This window comes from Staurois parvus, unplaced genomic scaffold, assembly GCF_062004578.1.
Source record: "Staurois parvus isolate SC_StPar_1 unplaced genomic scaffold, SC_StPar_1.0 ptg000648l, whole genome shotgun sequence".
Taxonomy (NCBI): Eukaryota; Metazoa; Chordata; class Amphibia; order Anura; family Ranidae; genus Staurois; species Staurois parvus.
Window position 1 is genome coordinate 4,642,845 of NW_028318444.1, and position 20,764 is coordinate 4,663,608.

General features: G+C 40.8%; 1 protein-coding gene across 1 annotated transcript in view; it reads right to left on the reverse strand.

Annotated features, from left to right (window-relative positions):
* Window positions 1-220: 220 nt before the first annotated feature.
* The window catches only part of TGFBI (transforming growth factor beta induced), a 130,689-nt gene continuing 110,145 nt past the window's right edge, over window positions 221-20,764 (reverse strand). The window contains exons 16-17 of the mRNA XM_089694081.1: window positions 10,748-10,772; window positions 221-5,112 (exon numbers count right to left, since the gene is read on the reverse strand). Of these exons, the coding sequence (XP_089550207.1) occupies window positions 5,072-5,112; window positions 10,748-10,772 (66 nt within the window). The 3' untranslated portion in view covers window positions 221-5,071. The remainder of the gene's footprint in view (window positions 5,113-10,747; window positions 10,773-20,764) is intronic.

The following is a 20,764-nucleotide window of genomic DNA, read 5'->3' on the forward strand; positions in this document are numbered from 1 at the left end:
AGAACCTTAACTGCTCAGTACAAGGAATAGTGAGACAAGATTATCACCTCATCTCATGGAGGAACAGCTCTGCCTAGCAATAAATCCGAACAAAAGATTTCTGGCCAAAGCAAAAGCCCCCCCCTTTTTTTTGTATAAGTCTCAAATTCTATATTGTTCCAAATGTATTGTCTAGTTCATATGTGAATGTCTGTGAAATGCAATCCACAGAGAAATAACAAAATATTAAAATGTGTTTATTTTCAGTATTTTGTGACAGATGGTTGTGATGAAAACTTTATTATGCCATACATTTTCACATACCTGTAACTCAAAATTCAAGAAAATCAAGGGGAACATACAATCATGACAGCTATCTAGAAACAGTTCTAATACAAGCAATGAAATGGCATACAGAATGAACTTAAACAATATATAATTATACAGAAATAACAGACAATAAAAAACTTAGTATTGCCATTGTCACATAAATTCTAAAAATGAAAAATGTTTTTGATAGTTTAAATATCTTCCATTCCCAGCCTGAATCTGAAGCTTCCTTACTTCCTACAGATGTTTGTACTTGGCAAAGTATGTTTGAAATACCTTCAAAGTCCAGGCAAAAATGAAAACCCATCCATCAAAATCCCATGTAATAGCGACAGATGTGGTTCACTTGATAAATGCTGTGTTGTCTTTACAGGACAAGCATATATTTACACATATTCACTACCCCAGCCAGAACTCTTAAGCTAAAACCATTCTATCAGACGCTAAAACTCAGCTGCTTACTTTCAGAACATTCATGGCCTGTTCTGATTTTTGTATTCTTTGGCCAAAATCTAATTTGGTGCTGGTTACACCTATGCAGTAAGCCATCATAGTCTTGGATCAGGCTATCTGCAGAGACTAGAGATGCGTGGGAGATTATACATCTGTATGAAGGCTAACTGCAGATGTGGATAATAAGTGAATATGAGTTTGGCTGGAAGATGTTGACATTGGCAAAGGCTGTGTCATGAGCAGCTGATGTGAAGGGTTTATGGCACAGTATAGCCTGAAGGGCTAGTTTGTAGAAGGTTAGTACTTTTCTTGGTGAAGTATACTTTTACTTTAAGAAATTCAAAAGCATAGTGCTGAAATCATCCTATTGTTCTAGTGCTATGGATTGTACCCTTCTAACTTTATGTCCTTTTTCAGTCTGGCCCGCTACCCACCCCTGTGTTTGCCTGTGTACCGTAGCTTATTCTGCATTCCAAGGTGTTTTGTGGTCAAAGTTAAAAATTGAGAACTATGGTTGCCGCACCCATTAGAACATCTGCCCATTTATTGATTGGTACTACATTCTTGGTAGCTATATGTTTCACGGGCTGTGTTGTTGTTGTTATTCATAATTCAACAAGTAAATGCCCATGCAAACCCACATGAGTAGTGAGCTTCAAGAAAAATGGGACAAGTAGTTCTGGAAATGTTAGTGACATCACAAGTAGGAGCTGTTTGCCTGTTTGTAAAGCACTCCCAGAGATACAGTAAATATATATATATATTTTTTTTTTATTTGTTTTTTTTTTTAATTTTGGAGCCGTTGAACTACATCATATGACCCAAACTAAGATAGTTATGCCAATAAACTTTTTATATATTTGTTTTTAAACTAGTGCCTTATGTCTATAAGCTGCGCATTTTAAGCATAGCTTCCTAATGTATTCTAAAATGCTGTGCAGTCTGTCATTAATATAACCTGGCTATTACAATGAACAGCCCAAAGAAATTTTCAAAATCAAAATTTCAAACAAAGTGCCTTAAGCTGGGTACACACTAGTGAAATTTCAAACAAACATTCTTATGAAAATTCTCAGTAAAATCAATGACTTTGCAAATGTCGTTCACAAGTACTTCAAAATTTTTTTTGCTTTTAACGTGATTTTTTTTTAATTGCTATTTGTAATTTTTATGCAAGACCTACAGGAGAAATCAATCTCAATAGAAAGGCATACGCAGTACATAACTTTATCAATAGTTTGCGTGCATCAATGTAAAACAAATATCCAAATAACGAAAAAAAGAAGCAACACAAATATCAACCAGTGGGTGTAGTCAGATTAACATGTGATTTTTAAAATAATGTAATTTCCCAAATGAAAACCACATATGCTGTAATAAATTTGTTCATTCAAGAAAAAATGTCTATGCTGCTTCCTTAAATAATGGAGATTTAAGATCACAATCAATTAGAAAGTCAAACAAATGTTCTTTAAACAAAAAATTTTAAACAAAATTATACTAGTGTATAGCTAACTTTATAGTAATTTCTCCAACTAAAATTGGTTGAACTTCCCTATTTACTTAATTATACTGCCAACGTTTTCTACCTTATTTTTTTGGATTTAAAATTGGTTCAAATAACAATGTTTATTTCCTTTACCTAATAGACAAAGACACCAATATTTTCTCTGCACAAGATTCTGTGAAAGTAATTTTTTTATCTGAACTGCAAACAATAAAAATAAATGCTTGTCAATATACTGTATATAACTACACAAAAAACAGGGAAAAGCTACAAAGGAAAAGCAGATTATGTATTAAAAGGTGCAAGAAAACTTCACCAAGCCAATATATAAAGTATTTTGTTCACTGTGCTACAGTAGATTGCATAGCAGATTACATAATTGTATTTTCTATCAGACTAATCTCTCAGACTTCTATCAGAAGTAAGTATCAAACTGTAAATTAGCATTCTAACCCATAGTGTGGTTAGGTTTCCTGATACTTAAAATATATCTCCAGGAATTATCTTTGCAAAGGACAGCTGGAGACAAGTGTAATGAGTTAAAGCCGTTGTAAAGGCTTTATTTTTTTCTATAAATAACCAACATGTTATACTTACTGGCTCTGTGCAATGGTATTGCACAGAGCTGCACCCAACTTCCTTTTCTCGGGTCCCCTGCCAGAACTGTCAGCTCCTCCTCTTCTGTGCCTGCTCCCATAGCTAACTGCTTCCTATGGGGGCACACCTGTGGACTTGTTCCCGAACTGGGCTGTGTGAGTCCATAGACACACAAAGCCAGCTTGGCCCCATCTCCCGCTCCCTCCTCACAGAATTTGATTGACAGAAGCAGGAGCCAATAGCTCCCGCTGTTGCCACTGTATCCTGTAAGGAGAGGAACAGAGATCAGCGCTGCTATAGATGGGCAAAGCGCTGGACTGAAATAGGTAAGTAATTAGGGAGGCAAGGGGGGTGATACAAATACTGAGACATTTTTTTCCTTAGCACAGGGAATGCATTAAGGTACAAAAAAAATGTGCTTTTAGAACCACTTTAATTATATTTTCTCAGGCACAGCTTTCCAAAAATTGTGAGAGTCTAATAGTAGAGTTAGCTCTCCACTTTGAAAACATGCAGCCTACTTCCTGTCCCCAGTATTTTGGGAATGGAATTAGATGTATCAAATAGTTGCCCCATAGATGTTTAAGGCACAACTTATTTTATAATATATAATATACCAGATACAAGAAGTAGCAAGCCCACAGAACACTGGTTTACAGTAGCAATTTATTTTCTGCAGAGTTTAAGAGTTGAAATTGGGAAAGCATAGCACTAAGATAGGTGTAGCTAACATATTGCACTTGCCTCTTACTATCTTTTCTGCAGGAAATTCCTGGAGATCTCTATTCAGTGTTTACATTGCAATTCTCCTTGCAAAAGGGCCTTCAACAACTCCTCAGCTACTCGACTATGATTAGGCTATCAAAGTGACAGATGAACCTTAAAGCTCTTAAGGGAAAAAATACCTCCTGTTAGGTGTGCTAAATCCTCAGTTTAGTATTTTTTTTAACCACAGAATTATTTAAATCTGCACCTGCTGAATAATACAACCAGTGCTGTTCATTCAGCACTACAACTACAAGCACAATGAGAGCTGCAGCTCTCATACAGTGAAAGAATCCTTCCCCTTGTTCATTCAAAGAGCACCTTGTACTCTGTGAAGAATGAACAAGAGAAGAGGAAGGAGAGGATCAATGACAGGATCCTTCACTGTATGGGAACTGCAGCTTTTCATAGCCGCAGTGCCGAATGCATATAGTTGGCTGTATTATCTGCTGGGTAGAAAGGAGATTATGCCATGGCAAGACTAAAAACCACATAAAAACCATTTGAATAAACCATTTTCTACCCATTTGGACAGGCATGTTGGTTGAATCTCTTCCAAGTAATCAGTCTGCACATGGCAAGATCAGAGGCAGGTTGCATGATTAGTATGATGTTCACTGCTTTGATACCACATGTAGAAGGCAAGGGATGGTGTAATCCAAAAGCCACCTGTCAAATAGAAGCTGCATGTATTGCTATAATCTACTATCTCTACTATAGATTATTCTGAAGCAACATACTGTAGGTATATTATTACCAATTAGGAATTTAAATGTGATTTTAACACGTACTGTGTCAGCTATCTTGTTATCTTTTTATTAGAAAGGAACATTGACATAAGTTTATTTACAGACTGTATATTTTTTCGTTGATATTTTAATAATAATATATAGGTAAACTTCTCTCAGTACTTATTGAAATGTTAATCTTGATTTTTTTTTCACTGGCTCCTTTTAAATGTATTGACTAGTACAAACTGGCATGAGGGAGGAGGTCACATTGCCAAGGTTGTAGTAAACAAATACATAAATCCATCCATGAAAAGAAAGAAAGTAATTCAAATTCCAAAGATCAGTTTTTTCACATATATATTCGGCTTAGTAGAATTACAATCACACAAAAAAACATTTTTCACTTCAAGAGGTACTGTTCTTTTAGGATTTCTTGGCTATAGTTCATGAGAGATGTCATCCCAAGAAATAAACACGTTATTGTTAACAAGCATATTTTTTTTAGATCACCCCCATGTGTATCTAGCACATAAGCCTCGAGCAAGGATAACTGTTGAAAGATTTTGGCTAGATCTTAAATGTTTTAAACAAAAACATTGTTACTTTACAAAGTCAATGTACTGAAACAAAATGTGGTTCTTCTTTTTAAAAACAAAAAGGCACTTAGGGCAATGGATTCTTCTTGTTTTTCACCCCAGAGACTTCACTTCTATTGCTTCATTCTAGACATGAGCCTGGAATATGCAGGTGCTGAAAAAGAAGAAGAGGGGGTGGAAGCTTTAATCTTGCAATATAAATGAAAGCACATTGCAAGCATGATACCTTCCATTTCAGTAGTGGTGGTCCAAAACTAATAGTATACGAGTCGGGTGTGACTGGAATAACTCAAAAGAGCTTTGGCAACACTTAATAATAAGACTCTGGGAAATTGGGGGGGGGGGGGGGTCCTCCTAGCAGACATATAAAAGACTTACAAAAAGAATATTTTTACATCATTATTAGACACTAATAATGCATCATTTGAGCTCAGGGTATTGCCAGTCCCTATGTTACACTGTTAAATTAACAGGTTGCCGCCCAGCACAGTACATTCACTGTGGCAGGGTGTTATGGGCAGGCTGGATCACATACATGTACAATGTACATGATCCAACCTGCTCTGGGTTAGGGGCACGCAGTGTGCAGCTCCTGTGACCACTGCATTATGGTGACACTGAACTACTCTGTTGAAAGTATGTAAAAAATTTTTTTTGTAAATTTAACTAGTTACCAGTCAGTATCTCTGATCACCACCACTCCAGTTAAATGATGATGCAGTACTGCACTGATAACAGTATGTTAAACAAAAACTAATTTAATTCTTCAATGTCCAAAAACTGTGAAAAAAAATTACAACTTCAAAAAACTCACTATGCCTCTTACTAAATACCTTGGACTGTCTACTTTCCAAAAAGGGGTAATTATGGGAGTATTTGTACTGTCCTGGCTTTTTAGGGCCTCATTTTTCAAATACTGTGTATATACCCTAGTTTGTATAACATTCTATAACATTCACCTAGACTAAATAATATACACCAATTTGGGTATTTTTTACCAAAGAAATATAGCAGAATATATTTTGGCCACAATTTTATAGCTAACTAAGAATTTTATATATAACTAAGAAAAATTGTATTTCTTTTTCATTTATATAGCCCAAAATAAAAACCCAGTGGTGGTTAAATACCACTAAAAGAAAACTCTATTTGTGTGAAAAAAATTATATAAATTTCATCTGGGTACAGTTTTGTATGACCGAGCAATTGCCAATTAAACAGTGTTGAACAGCAAAAAAAAAAATGCTCTGGTAAGGAAGGGGGTAAAACCTTCCAGAGGTCAAGTGATTAATTATTGTAATAGATAAAAAAACAAATAAATCCTGACTCATCTATGCCTAATAAATCTAACATTTAGAGTCATTTTTTAATGTACAAATACCTTCTAATAATCTGAAAGCTATAGTGATACTATCTCCAAATGCATCTAAAGCCTTTGATTAGTATTAAGGGCATTATTCATGGGCAGTGATGAATAAAAACTTATTTCAGCCCCTAGTTTATCAAATGGCTTTACATTTAAATCAAGATCCCAGTGTATAAATCAGAATAAAGAACTGTTTATCTCCTCAATTTAAATGACAATGTGGCACTCCTCTAGGATGCCTTCTATTATTTTTTAAATAGCTATTGAAGAGCGATGATCAGACATTTCTCAGACATCAATGGCTTTAAATTAGCTCCTATAGAGGAAAAATAGCCTTATATGCAGGTGATTTTCTTTTGTATTTAGGTGATACATGTCGTTCTTTTGGAAATGCTATGGCTATAATTTCTACCTTTGGTCATTTTTCAATATTATTAATTGAGTAAATACGTAAGTCTGTATTATTACCCATTGCTAAACTAATATCCCTTTTACCTATCTCTGCCACATCCAATAAGATGGCTACCACTATTAAATATTTAGGAGTGATAATTTAAATAAGTCTTAAAGTGTAATACATTTGTATTCACTTATTGTTAAATTTCAGGCAGTGTAATTTGTGGTGTAACCTCCCTTTATCTATAGCTGCCATATTTAGTGTAGTAAATATAATCTGGGCGCCTCAATTATTATACAGTATGTACTTCATAGTTCAATTTAAATTACAAAGAAAACCTTAAGAAAAATGAAGGGTATCTTTAGAGATCTTACATAGAAGACATAAACCCTTAAATTATGTATAAAGACATTTCAGCATCTGACTGAAAAGGGTGGCATTGCTACCCCTAATATATGGATATATTATATAGCCAAACAAACACCAGATTTTGAAGGCTGTAGTAAGGTGATCTTCCCTCTATATCAATTGATAAATGCCTGTGAGGGAAACTTAGATCTATTAGAGTTAATGGATTTTCTATTCTGTAGGTGCTGCCCCATTTTTCTAGTTGTGGAATACAGCATTGAAATTGGTTAAGAATACGCTAGGGATAAAGGGGTTTCCTTGTCTACACCTATTTTGGGTAACTATATGTAAAAGGAGGTGGCAAAGTTGGCAGAATTTGCCCTATGGAAATACTGTGATATTTTAGGAATTAACCAGTTGTATCCCAATGATTCTCTTAATATCAATTCAACAGCTCTGGGAAGAGTTCTCTATACCTAAACAAGGTTTTTATTAGTATTTACAACTGCATTATGCAGTAGGCTCCAAGGAGAACACCTATGAGATAATATAAGATCCCAGTGGTAGAGGATGTGATGCAGTCTGATTATATAAAAGGGTATTATTTCCTCTGTGTACAACATACTTATCCCTAAATATTTAATTAAATATTCCCTGAAATCCAGAGAGCAATGGTGTCTTGATATATGCAACGTCTAAGAGGATGAATGGTCAGAGATATTAAAGGCTTTTATCTTGATATCAGATTCTCAAAACCCAGTTGTTTATTGACTATTAGACATATAGAACCCCTATTGACTTTGATGGACTAGCCCTCGGGATAGTACTGATTGTACTAGAAGTGGGCCAGCCCAGAAGATTTCATACATCGTATCTGATGTGTTTGACTTGAAGATATCCTAAACTAGTAAGATATTAGAAATATGTTGTTCAGCATAATACATTTTGCATGCAATCCATATATTTCTATTTTGGGGCAAGTTGATTTTAGATTGGGTTTAACAGAACATTGTTTCCTGCTAGAAATTTGATTGTACAAAATTAAATTTTGCCACATACATCTACAGGTGCATCTCAGTAATCATCAAAATATCATCAAAAAGCTCATTTATTTCAGTAATTCAATTTAAAAAATTCTATAGATTCATTACATACAGATTAATATATTTCAAGCATTTTTTTCTTTTAATTTTGATGATTATGGCTTACAGATAGTGAAAATCCAAAATTCAGTATCTCAGAAGATAGAATATTGTGACAAAGGTAACTCAAAACACCTGTAAAGGTTTCCTGAGCCTTTAAATGGTCTCTCAGTCTGGTTCAGTAGGTTACACAATGATGGGGAAGACTGCTGACTTGAGAGTTGTCCAGAAGACAGTCATTGACACCCTCCATAAGGAGGGTAAGCCACAAAAGGTAATTGCTAAAGAAGCTGGCTGTTCACAGAGGGCTGTATCCAAGCATATTAATGGAACGTTGAGTGGAAGGAAAAAGTGTGGTAGAAAAAGGTGTACAAGCAACAGGAATAACTACAGCCTTGAGAGGATTGTGAAACAAAGACCATTCAAGGATTTGGGGGGAAATTCACAAGGAGTGGACTACGGTTAGTGTCAGTGCTTCAAGAGCCACTGCACACAGACCTATCCAGGACATCGGCTACAACTGTCATATTCCTTGTCTCACCTGGACTAAAGAGAAAATGGACTGGACTATTGCTCTGTGGATTCAGATGAAAGTAAAATGTGCATGTAATTATGAATCAAGGTCCTAAAGTCTGGAGGAAGAGTGGAGAGGCACAAAATCCAAGTTGCATGAGGTCCAGTGTGAAGTTTCCAAAGTCAGTAATAATTTGGGGAGCCATGTCATCTGCTGGTGTTGGTCCATTGTGTTTTATCAAGTCCAAAGTTAGTGCAGCACTCTACCAGGAAATTCTAGAAAACTTCATGCTTCCCTCTGCTGATCAGCTTTATGGAGATGCTGATTTAATTTTCCAGCAGGACTTGGCACCTGCACACACTGCCAAAAGTAACAATACCTAATCATGGTATCACTGTGCTTGATTGACCAGCAAACCCGCCTGACCTAAACCCCATAGAGAATCTGTGAGGTATTGTCAAGAGGAAGATGAGAGACACCGGACCCAACAATGCAAATGAGCTGAAGGCCACTATCAAAACAACCTGGGTTTCCATAACACCTCAGTAGTGCCACAGGCTGATTGCCACTATGCCACACTGTATTGATGCAGTAATTCATGCAAAAGGAGCCCCGACCAAGTATTGAGTGCATACTATACTGTAAATGGAAATACTTTTCAGTAAGCCAACATTTCTGTAATAAAAATCCTCTTTTTTATTTATCTTATGTAATATTCTAATTTTCTGAAATACTGAATTTTGGGTTTTCACTAGCCATAAGCCGTAATCCTCAAAATTAAAGTAGAGCAATTCTTGAAATATATCACTCTGTGTGTAATGAATCTATATAACATATGAGTTTCACTTTTTGAATTGAATTACTGAAATAAATTAACTTTTTGATGATATTCTAATTTATTGAGATGCACCTGTACAGTGATAAATTGTATAGCAGCATTCTATTAAATTTGAAATGAGAATAGTTAATTTTCAGCATAGTGGAGCTCTTATAAATTTCAAAATATTTGGGCAAAATGGCTTCAGGTACCCCCCTATGGTATTAAATTAGTGAGACTATAAAAGTCTCAGCCTGAAGTCGGCTGCTGGAAAGATCACATAACCAGAACAAAGGGGTCTTTAGATTGAGTGAGTAAAAGTATCTTTCCTATATGAGGTAGTTAGTATAGTGATTATGAGGTAGCATCAGGTTTAAGCTTAGCTAGGTTTTGATCAGGTTTATATTTTTAAGGGACATTGTCACTTTGCCTATTCAGGGTGCAGTGACAGTGCCTATATAAAGCCAACACCTGACCACATTGTATTCACCGCTACAGGACTCCCCCACCACTCCTATTTCTGTTTCAGCCACCAGCAAAATACCATCCATCAATATCAGAGCTTTGATGGAGCAGTAACATCATCCTCTCCGACAGGTGATAGTGCTTGGGTCTAGCAATTGGCTGATAGGCTCCAGCAATGCATCATGGGAGGATGCCATTGTTTCTCCATTACCTAGAAGCACCAAGTCTTGGTTAGTTGCTGGCATAGAAGAAATGATGGGGGAGGCTGGAGAGGTTGATATTAGGTGATTGAGGGGAAGAGGGGTGTTTTGCACATACCTTTTCATTTTGCCTTAAAGCAGCTTTAAGCTTAGTTAGGTTTTGGCCATATTTCCACTTTAAATTTTTCAAGGAGATATATAAAAATTGAAACAAAGATAATGCTATGCGTACACCAGAGAGAAAGTTTTTGCTTCAGTCAACATAACTGGCTATTGCATAAGTGAAAAAGAAAATCAGTGAAATCTATTTTGTTATAAAACAATCCTTGCAATCCTAGCAATTGACTGTTTCTTTTTACTTTACAGACAAATAAATTCTACAGAAATTCTTATGAAGACGAAAATCTTGTGTAAAGAGAAAAAATTATTTCTTGGAATAGGCATTCAATTAAAAAATGGGGAGGGGTTATGGTGAAATGGAAAGTATGTGTGGTCACAACAATAAATTAATATTTTGAAGTTTCTTATGGTATGCTTTACCTAATCGGGCGCTCCTTTGGGACACCTGAAAAAAAGAAACAAAAACAAACAATCAGATCTGTTACCAAATGTACTTGAAGGAAATAATGGCATTCCAGCCTAAGACTGATGACTCCATATTTTAATGCAGTCTAGGAAAGCTCAACAGAAACATCCATTCCACACTGGTAGCACAGGCACAATGAATGGTATGCTTACACAAAATGTATACAAATGTATTTGCTCTACAAATAAATCCATACAAGGATAAAACACAAATACAATGTGTTTGCTCTACACATAAAGCCTTACAGGGATAAGACACAGCATATATAATGTTAATTGATTTCCTCTAAGTAAATAGCACCACACATTATTATTATACAGGATTTATATAGCGCCAACAGTTTGCTCATACTTTACAATATAACGGGAGACAATACAGCAACAATACAGTTCAATACAAGAGGGATTTGAGGGCCCTGCTCCTTGGAGCTTACAATCTAGGAGACACATAATTAACTTTGTTGAAGGAGCCACATTCATGTACCTTATATTATATCTTGGTTTCAGAGCCTTCAAAGAGGTCTACTGAGTGTTGGTAAACACAAAAATTGGTTAGCCTTTGTTGTATGCAGTAACCAGTGTCAAGTCTTTGTAGACCTATTGGAAAACTCCAGCAGAGTTTTGGGAGGTGAGTATAATTTGTGAGCTCCAAGTCCCTCTGTTATATGCTATACAGGAAATGCTACATCCAAATATTAGCTTTCCCTGCAGTCCACCTGCTGCTGCAGGCTTCCTCCCCCAATTCTATTCAGGTTGTAGCAGTATCTCCCAAAGATGCCTACAGGGCCAACTCCTTCAGTTCAAATAATGCAGAACAGCAGGCCAAGGCTAGAAAACCATGATCAGTGGGGAGAGCCAACAGTTCTCTACAGTATTTGCAGCACTTACCTCCACAAATGCTGCAAGTTCAATGCAATCAGCTTTGTTGAGTACCACCTCAATATCAGCATGATATAGTGCCTTCGTTTCCAGACCATTTCAGTTTTCAGTGCTGTGATAATTTGCCAATTTCTCAGCGATGCAATAGTGTTTTTGAAAGAGATATAGATTTTATCTTTTGGGGTGATTTATTAAAAAAGACCATACATTGGGATTGCTTACATTTAGCTTTCACTTCTAATATAACTTCATCTATAGTATATTTTCATTTCTAATAGATAATGTTTAGAGTTGCTTCCTGGCATAAAGTTTTAGGTTGGCATTTAAAACCGAGGTGTATAGGCAAGATGTGAGTGCGCCAAATCCTCCCAATATGTTTTATGGCAATAAAATACCCTCAATCATTGGTGATCAGTAACATTTTATCCACCCATCTACCCCATTATTGGTGGTCAGTAGTATTTTAACCCTGTCAGGCCACCTCCTGGCTGCCCTTTGGGTGAGCTTTATTGCCAAGGGACAGAGCGGTTTTCTGATCACTTGATTGCTGTGACTGGCTCTGCAAATGGCTTCCTATCAGAAACCATGGCCAACGGTGTTAGAAACAGCTTGGTCAGTGTGTTGGGAGTGTACCTTCAGCTCACTTCAGACCACCATGATGCATATGTGTGTCGGCTGGACGTTAAGGCCTACTTTTCCTGCCACCCCATATATGCATAATGTAGTCAGAAAGAAGTAAAAAACAATGCCACAATCATTACTGTTCAGAGGCAATTTAAAACAGCCATTCTCAACTGGTGTGCCACAGCACCCTAGGGTGCCATCTGGGCTCTTCGGGATGCTGAGCCTTTGCAAAATGCTAAAAACTGCACAAAGTAGCATGATCCAAGCCTGCTTTATTTTACAGAGAGCCATAGGTTGCAATACAAATATTAGCCTTCTCATGATCTACCAACTGATGATGTCATTGGTTACTAAGGAGCACATCGGGCACCTGTGTAGAGTCTGCAGCCCTGTGTTTGTCTGCTCACTGACTGCCCTGCCACTACTTACTGCCCACTGGCCATCCTACCAATACATACTGCTCACTGTCCACCCTGCCACTACGTAATGCTCACTAACTGCCCTGTTATTGCATACTGCTCCCAGACTACCCTGCCACCATGTATTGATCACTGACCACCCTCCCACTACATACTGCTCACTGCCCCACCACTGCATGCTGCTCCAATGAGCAGCATGCTGTTCCAATTCACTACATGCCCTGTCACCACATACTGCTCCTTAACTGCCCTGCCACTACATACTTCTTCCTGACTGCCCTGCCACCACATACTTCTTCCTGACCACCTTGCTACTAGGTACTGCTCACTGACTGCCCCATTACTATGTACTAACAAATGACTGCCCTTCCACTACATACTGCTCACTGATTACCCTGCCCCATGTACATCTCACTCACCACCAAGCCTCTGCATAATGCTCACTTATTGCCTTCCCACTACGTACTGCCCATTGGCCATCCTACCAATACATACTGCTCATTATCTACCCTGCCACTACGTAATGCTCACTAACTGCCCTGTTACTGTGTACTGCTCCTAGACTATCCTGCAACTGCATACTGCTCACTGCCTGTCCTGCCACTACTTACTGCTCCCTGACTGCCCTGCCAGTATGTACTGTTTACTGTCTGCCCTGCCACTATGTACTGCTCACTGACGACCCTGCCACCAGGTACTGCTCACTGACCTCCCTGGCATTATTTACTCCTCAATAACTGCCCTGTTATTACATATTCACCACTAACCACCCTGCCACTGTATACTGCTCACTGACTACTGTGCCCCTGTGTACTAATCACTGACTGCCATGCCACTGAATACTGCTCAGGGATCACCTTGACACTAAGCACTGCCCACTGACAGCCCTACCAATGCATACTGCTCATTGTCTGCCCTATTATTGCGTACTGCTCCCAGAGTACCCTGCCACTTCATACTGCTCACTGCCTGCCCTGCCACTACTTACTGCTCCCTGACTGCCCTGCCACTATGTCCTGCTCACTGCCTGCCCTGCCACTATGTACTGCTCACTGAGGACCCTGCCACCAGATACAGCTCACTGACTTCCATGGCATTATCTACTCCTCAATAATTGCCCTGTTACTACGTATTGACCACTGACCACCCTGCCACTGTATACTGCTCATTGACTACCCTGTCCCTATGTTCAGTTCACTGAACTCCATGCTATTGCATACTTCTCAGGGATCACCTTGCCACTACGCGCTGCCTACTCACAGCCCTACCAATACATACTGCTCACTGTCCGCACTGCCACTATGTACTGCTCACTGACTGCCCTGTTACTGCTTACTGCTCCTAGACTATCCTTCCACTGCATACTACTCACTGACTGCCCTGCCGCTACTTTCTGCTCCCTGACCACTCTGCCACTAATGCTCATGTTTCGAATATTGTACACAGACAATTCTTCATCACAAAATACTGACTATAATACTATAATACCGAATTCTGGCACAAACTAAATTGTAGGCCTTTTTCACATGGGCGCACTTAAGCATACACCAGTGTAAGAGCCATGTTTGCCTATGCGGGGATGCACAGGTATCCCATAGATCCACATGCAGGCAGTCCCATTCACGTCATTTCACAGGGGTGTAATTTGAAGCTTGTGGGCCCCAATGCAAAGGTTGACCTGGGCTCCCAACTCTACCACGCTCTGCTTCTACTGCATGCCAAGATACTCAAAGTTGCTGCCGACTGCACATGTACACAAGGTGGGGGCAGGCAGGCCAAACTCTGAGCTGTCGCATGAAAGCGGTATGCTTGTATGTAAAAGAGGAAACTCAGAGGCCTCCCTGACTTCCAGATTCACATACAGTACAAGCTCACAGCTTTTACCCAGCAACTCAGAGTGTGGCCTGCTTGCCCCCACATTGTGTGCACTTGCATGATTGACCAGGGTCGGAAGGGGCTGTACTGGGCTGGACAGGGCGGCTGAGCAGAGAGTGCGATGATGAGGAAAAGGGCTTGCCATGACACCCTGTATAAGTGTAACCGGAAAGGGGGGAGGGTTAAAGTGTCACTTGACCACCAATGATGATGGGATTTTTTCTTTTTATAGGTGTGGGGGATTTCAAGTTATCTAACAAGTTTCTAAAAACTTTTATACAGAATCTATATTGAATGCACTCCATCAGTCACTGACATATCCAAGCAGATGACTGGAGCACTGCCTTCACCCTGCTCTGCACAGCCAAAAGTTACATCCTGTAGACTGGGCGATGCAGTCACAGGTGCACACACAGAGCAGGACGGAGTGGCTGCACCCTCAGATCAGTCTAACTCCTGCACCTTTACACCTCAGATCACCCCAATGTCTGCACCATCACACCTCAGATCACCCCAATTCCTGGATCTTCACAGGATTTGGTACATCCCCCCAAATCCTGCACCTTCACACCCTAGATCAGCCTCAATTCCTGCATCATCACATGACAGATCAGTCCCAATTCCTGCATCTATAAATTAGTAGTCGCTAATAGCTGGTTAATTACCAGTCCAAAATGAGAGCAGGTAGCTCAGGGTGTCCGACTCAACAACAGGACCAAATCTAGCCTGTCTGATGTGGAGGTGCAGTAAAAAAATGTTGGGATGCAAAGGAAAGGAAGTCAGGAGGGCAGAGGATAGGGTCAGCAGTTTTTAGGGTAGGGTACAGAGGCCAGCAGGGCAGAGAATGGGAGGTCAGAATGGGAGTGTTCAAGGGTCAGTGAAGCAGATGTCAGGATCAGTGGAGTAAAGAACAGGGTTCAACAGGGCAGTCAACAGGGGATAGAAGGACAGTGTACAGGGGTTTACAATGCAGAGTATGGGGTCAACAGGGCAAAGGACAGGGGTTAGTGTACAAGGATCAGCAGGGCAAAGGACAGGCGTTAGTAGGGCAGAAAAGTGGGTAAACAAAGCATCGGACAGGGGTCAGCAGGGTGGAACGGGGTCACCAGGACAGAGGATGGGGTCAACAGGGCAGAGGATGGGGTCAGCAGGGTATAGGACAGGGGTCAGTAGGGCAGAGGTCAGGGTCAGTAGTGCAAAGGATGGAGTCCCTACTGGCAGAGCTCTCCTTCCCACAATGCACACAGCTGAGGTTGAATTCTTGTACAGAGACAGCCTCAATATGCACAGTGTGTAGCTGGCTGTTTCAGCTGTGCTGCCTTTTCGATATGAGAATTTCTCTTTTCATAACTGCAACAGCCAGTTACACACAGTGCAGACTGAAGTTTTATCTGTACAAGAATCCAACCTAGGCTGTGTGCAGTGCGGGTGGGAGCAGCTGTATGCAGTATGTCCTGCATACAGGATCAGTACAGTAGGAAAATGGGAGGATGAACTTACCAATCCTGGCATCCATGGGGGGCAGCGCACCACCCCTTAGATCCAGCTGTCCTCAACATTGCTTCAGTGTTATATTTTGGCAAGCAAATGAGGTGTGCAGGAATGGAGGCAGATAGCAAATGAAGTGCACAACCAGCCATGCTCCCTCTTGTGTAGCCAGCTGAAACCGCTGGCCAGCTTTGCTGATGTGTGGGAGGTTGGTGTCCCAGGCTTTCCTTGTCTGCTAGTAACAGGGAAGCCACACGGGCTCCCTGGAGCATGGGGGTATCACCATTGTGACCCCTAACGCTACACCCATGTCATTTGGGATGCACAGCTGCATGGACACAGCCACTGCTCTCAATTTTACATTTGTGTGGGTGTGGATGCATGTCCCTGAACACAGATAGTATGAGTTCAGTGTCAAGCACCCACACAAATGTCAAATTGGGAGCAACGGCTGTGTCTGTGCAGTCACTGCATCTTAGTTGACTTGGATGGGAATGCTTGTACACAGATGCATGGGACACCTGCACATCCCCGTGGAAGCAAACATGGTCCTAGCACAGGTGTAGACTTAAGTATGCTTGTGTGAACAAGGCCTTAGATTGGTGTGCCCCAAGACTATGCATAATTTTAGAAGGCTGGCTGGACTTAAAAAAGGTTAGAAAATACTTGTTTAAGAGATGATATAAGATACTGTGTATAATCAGCTAGGAGCCAGTGCAGCCCAAGTGGGGCAGTTTGTTTGGCACAAAGCTGGAGGTGACAAAGTGGGGGGTTTGTGTGGAGAAAGGCTCAAGGACTACAGAGACTGGATAGCCAGAAGGCTGGAAAACGTCTGTTTTGTTGTTGTTGTGCTGAAAACACGCACAAGGTTAACCTTTCTTGAGTTTTTTAATTGTACTTTTAAATAAAAGTAGGCAAAAACCCTGAAATGTACTTCACTGACTGGACTGAAGGTGATGAAAAGCACTACATCTGAGTGAATCACCCACCCAAAAAACATTTGCTGCCTTTCTCCTGTGAATACATATATTTGCATACAGAACAGCAACCCTCCCTTCTTCTCATTCCTTTCTTTTCTGCTGTGAGAGTAAAGGGGAGTGGTGGCTGTGTGTAAACACCGCCAGTATTTACACTTGCGATCACTGTGATTGGTTTAGGCTGTTTATACATCTTAACAGAGCAAGTTTTAGGCATTTTAATTTGAGGATTTTGAAGTATTGTATTAGCATATTTCATTCTGCATGTGTACTCAAGCTTCTTGCATATTTGTTCTGGTCAATGAAAAGCACTGGGGGGGGCAGTTCAAAAATACTAAAACAACCCTGAGATATGCCTGTATATATGATAAAAAAATGCTTTTACAGCCATTCCCATTGAAATATATGGGACTGAGAATTGCCAAATATGCCTTAAAAGTAGCTCATGTAGGTTTTAGAGTGCCAGGCACTGAGCTACAGAGGTCTGAGCTCTTTTGTGTGAATGACCACTACTGGGATTTTGGATGTTGAAGGCTTTGAGCTACAAAATACTTGGGTGTGAATGGAGCCTTAAGGATGACATGATATATGCATTCATGAAGTGTCAAAATGTACTACAAACATATTACTTTAGGTAAAATTGTCTTATGCAATTACCACTGATCTTAGTTTAAAACAGAAAACCTTTACATTTAATTTGCAACAGATGGGGGAATTTACTTCCCCACTGGACTCATTACTTTGGTCTGCCACATATGTATCAGTTTAGTATTGAAGACAGTTTTGATGCAAAACTTCACAAAGTAGATTATAATGTACATTCCATGTGGCCAGTTAGAGCACAGACTTTGAACTGGAACCAAATAAGTTGCTATGAAGTTTATTCAAGATAATACATTGCTCAAAACAAAGGAACACTTCGAAAACACATCCGATCCCAATGGGGAAAAATATCATGCTAGATATCTATTCTGATATGAACTGGGTAATATGTTAGGAACAAAAGGATGCCCCATTGTTTGATGGAAATGAAAATTATCAACTTACAGAGGACTGAATTCAAAGACACCCCGGAAAATAAAGTGAAAAAATTATGCAGCAGGCTAGTCCATTTTGCTGACATTTCATTGCAGCAACTCAAAATGGTACTTAGTAGTTTGTATGGCCCCCACGTGCTTGTGTTGTATGCAGTGGCGTATTTAGGCTTTGTGCTGCCCTGGGCAACACAAAAATTATGCGCCCCCCCAATGAGAGAGCGAGAGAGTTCAATGAGTGTGTGTGTGTATATATATGATGCTCTACCTCTCTTCTCTCTCTTCCCTCTCTCTTCTGTCTCTCTTCTCTCTCTTCCCTCTCTCTTTTCTCTCTCTTTCATAGATCCTATGGGACTGTATACAAACACACAGTTTAATCCCCTCCCCCTACCTCCTCCAAGGGCTGCTGATCTCCGGGCAGCAGGAAATGTGGAAATATGGGCAGGGGGTGTTAATTGCACTGTGAGTGTACAGTCCCATACGATCTATCAGTGTCTCATGTGCTGAATGAACGATAGGAGGGAGAGCCCAGAGAACACAACACAGCTCACCTCCTCCTTGCTCTTTCCTCTCTTCTCCTCTCCCTGCTCCAGGCTGTCCCCTGGTCCTGGCTCTGATTACGGATGGGGGAAGGAGCTCAGTGGAGAGCGGCCACTCAGGAACACCAGGGCACCCCGTCGATCTGGCCAGGTCTGTCTCTCCCTCCTGCAGCAGAAAGCCGACAGGAGAGAGAGGGGGAGAAACCTCAAACCGGCTTTCAGCTGCTGGAGGGAGAGATAAACAGGGCATCATTCTGCAACTGCTCTCACCCACCACACCGATCCTCCTGCTGTCCGGGCCACCTACAGGAGTACCAGTGGTACCCCTCAGATGGCGGCCCTGCATGGCTCTGTCCGATGCTGCTCACCAGGTCCCGTCTTCCGGGGGGGTGGTGCCACCCGCCCTAGACAAACTCCTTATTTGCCTCGCAGTAGATATGCCCCTGGTTGTATGCATGCCTGACAACGTAGGGGCATGCTCCTAATGAGACGACGAATGGTGTCCTGGGGTATTTCCTCCCAGATCAGGACCAGGGCATCACTGAGCTCCTGCACACCTGGCGGCGTCAGATGGACCAAAACATGATGTCTCAGAGATGATCTATTAGATTTAGGTCAGGCGAGCATGGGTGCCATTCAGTGGTATAAATGTCTACATCCTCCAGGAACTGCCTGCATACTCTCATCACATGAGGCATTGTCGTGCACCAGGAGGAACCCAGGACCTACTGCACCAGCATAGGATCTGACAATGGGTCCAAGGATTTCATCCCGATACCTAATGGCAGTCAGAGTTCAATTGTTTAGTCTGTAGAGGTCTGTACATCCCTCCATGGATATGCCTCCCCAGACCATCACTGACCCACCACCAAAACAGTCATGCTGAACGATGTTACAGACAGCATAACATTCTCCATGGCTTCTCCAGACCCTTTCACATCTGTCACATGTGCTCAGGGTGAACCTGCTCTCATCTGTGAAAAACACAGGGCGCCAATGGCAAACCTGCCAATTCTGGTGTTCAATGGCAAATGCCAATCAAGCTCTATGGTGCTGGGCAGTGAGCACAGGGCCCACTAGAGCACATTGGGCCCTCAGGCCACCCTCATGAAGTCTGTTTATGATTGTTTGGTCAGAGACATTCACAGCAGTGGCCTGCTGGAGGTCATTTCGTAGGGCTCTGGCAGTGCTCATCCTGTTCCTCCTTGCACAGAGGAGCAGATACCGGTCCTGCTGATGGGTTAAGCACCTTCTATGACCCTGTTCAGCTCTCCTAGAGTAACTGCCTGTCTCCTGGAATCTCTTCCATACTCTTGAGACTGTGCTGGGAGACACAGCAAACTTTCTGGCAATGGCACATATTGATGTGCCATCCTGGAAGAGTTGAACTGCCTCTGCAACCTCTGTAGGGTCCAGGTATCGCCTCATGCTACCAGTAGCAACACTGACCCTAGCCAAATGCAAAACTAGCAAAGTCAGAAAAGATGTGTAGGGAAAAAAATGTCAGTGGCCTCCACCTGTAAAATAATTTCTGTACTTGTATTAGAACATGGGATGAGGGATTTGGAACTGACCTATTAACCTTCTGTTGAGATAGGACTGTGAATGTAACAAACATTCATTAAGGAGTTATGTTTCATTCATTTTGCACCATTCAGATCCTTGAAAAAAGTTTTTTTAACCAGTGTATGCTAACATGTTATACAAGCATCCTACAGGGTCAACTACATAAGCACAAATAATGCAGAGCAGTAGGCCAAGGCCAGAAAAGCACAGGCAGTAGGGAGAACTAACAGTTTTCAACAGCATTTCCAGCAATTACCTCCACAAATGCTGGCATAATCAGCTCTGTGGAGTCATATTTTAAGAATGAGAAGATATACACATAAATTAAGTGAAATATGTTCTGTTAGTGAAAGGGAGGATCCTGACATGCATCCTTCCCTCTCCCATTCACAGAACATGTTGCATTATGTGAAAGGAACACAAGAGGTTTCTTAATTAAAGAGCAGCTTTCACAGCCACAGCCACTGCTCTTAACACACATAATGCATGAGGTCCACAGCTGCCAGAAGGGCATGACATTAGTAAGAAGCAATCAGCAGGACACCCTTTAACCACTTGCCGTCCGGCCGCT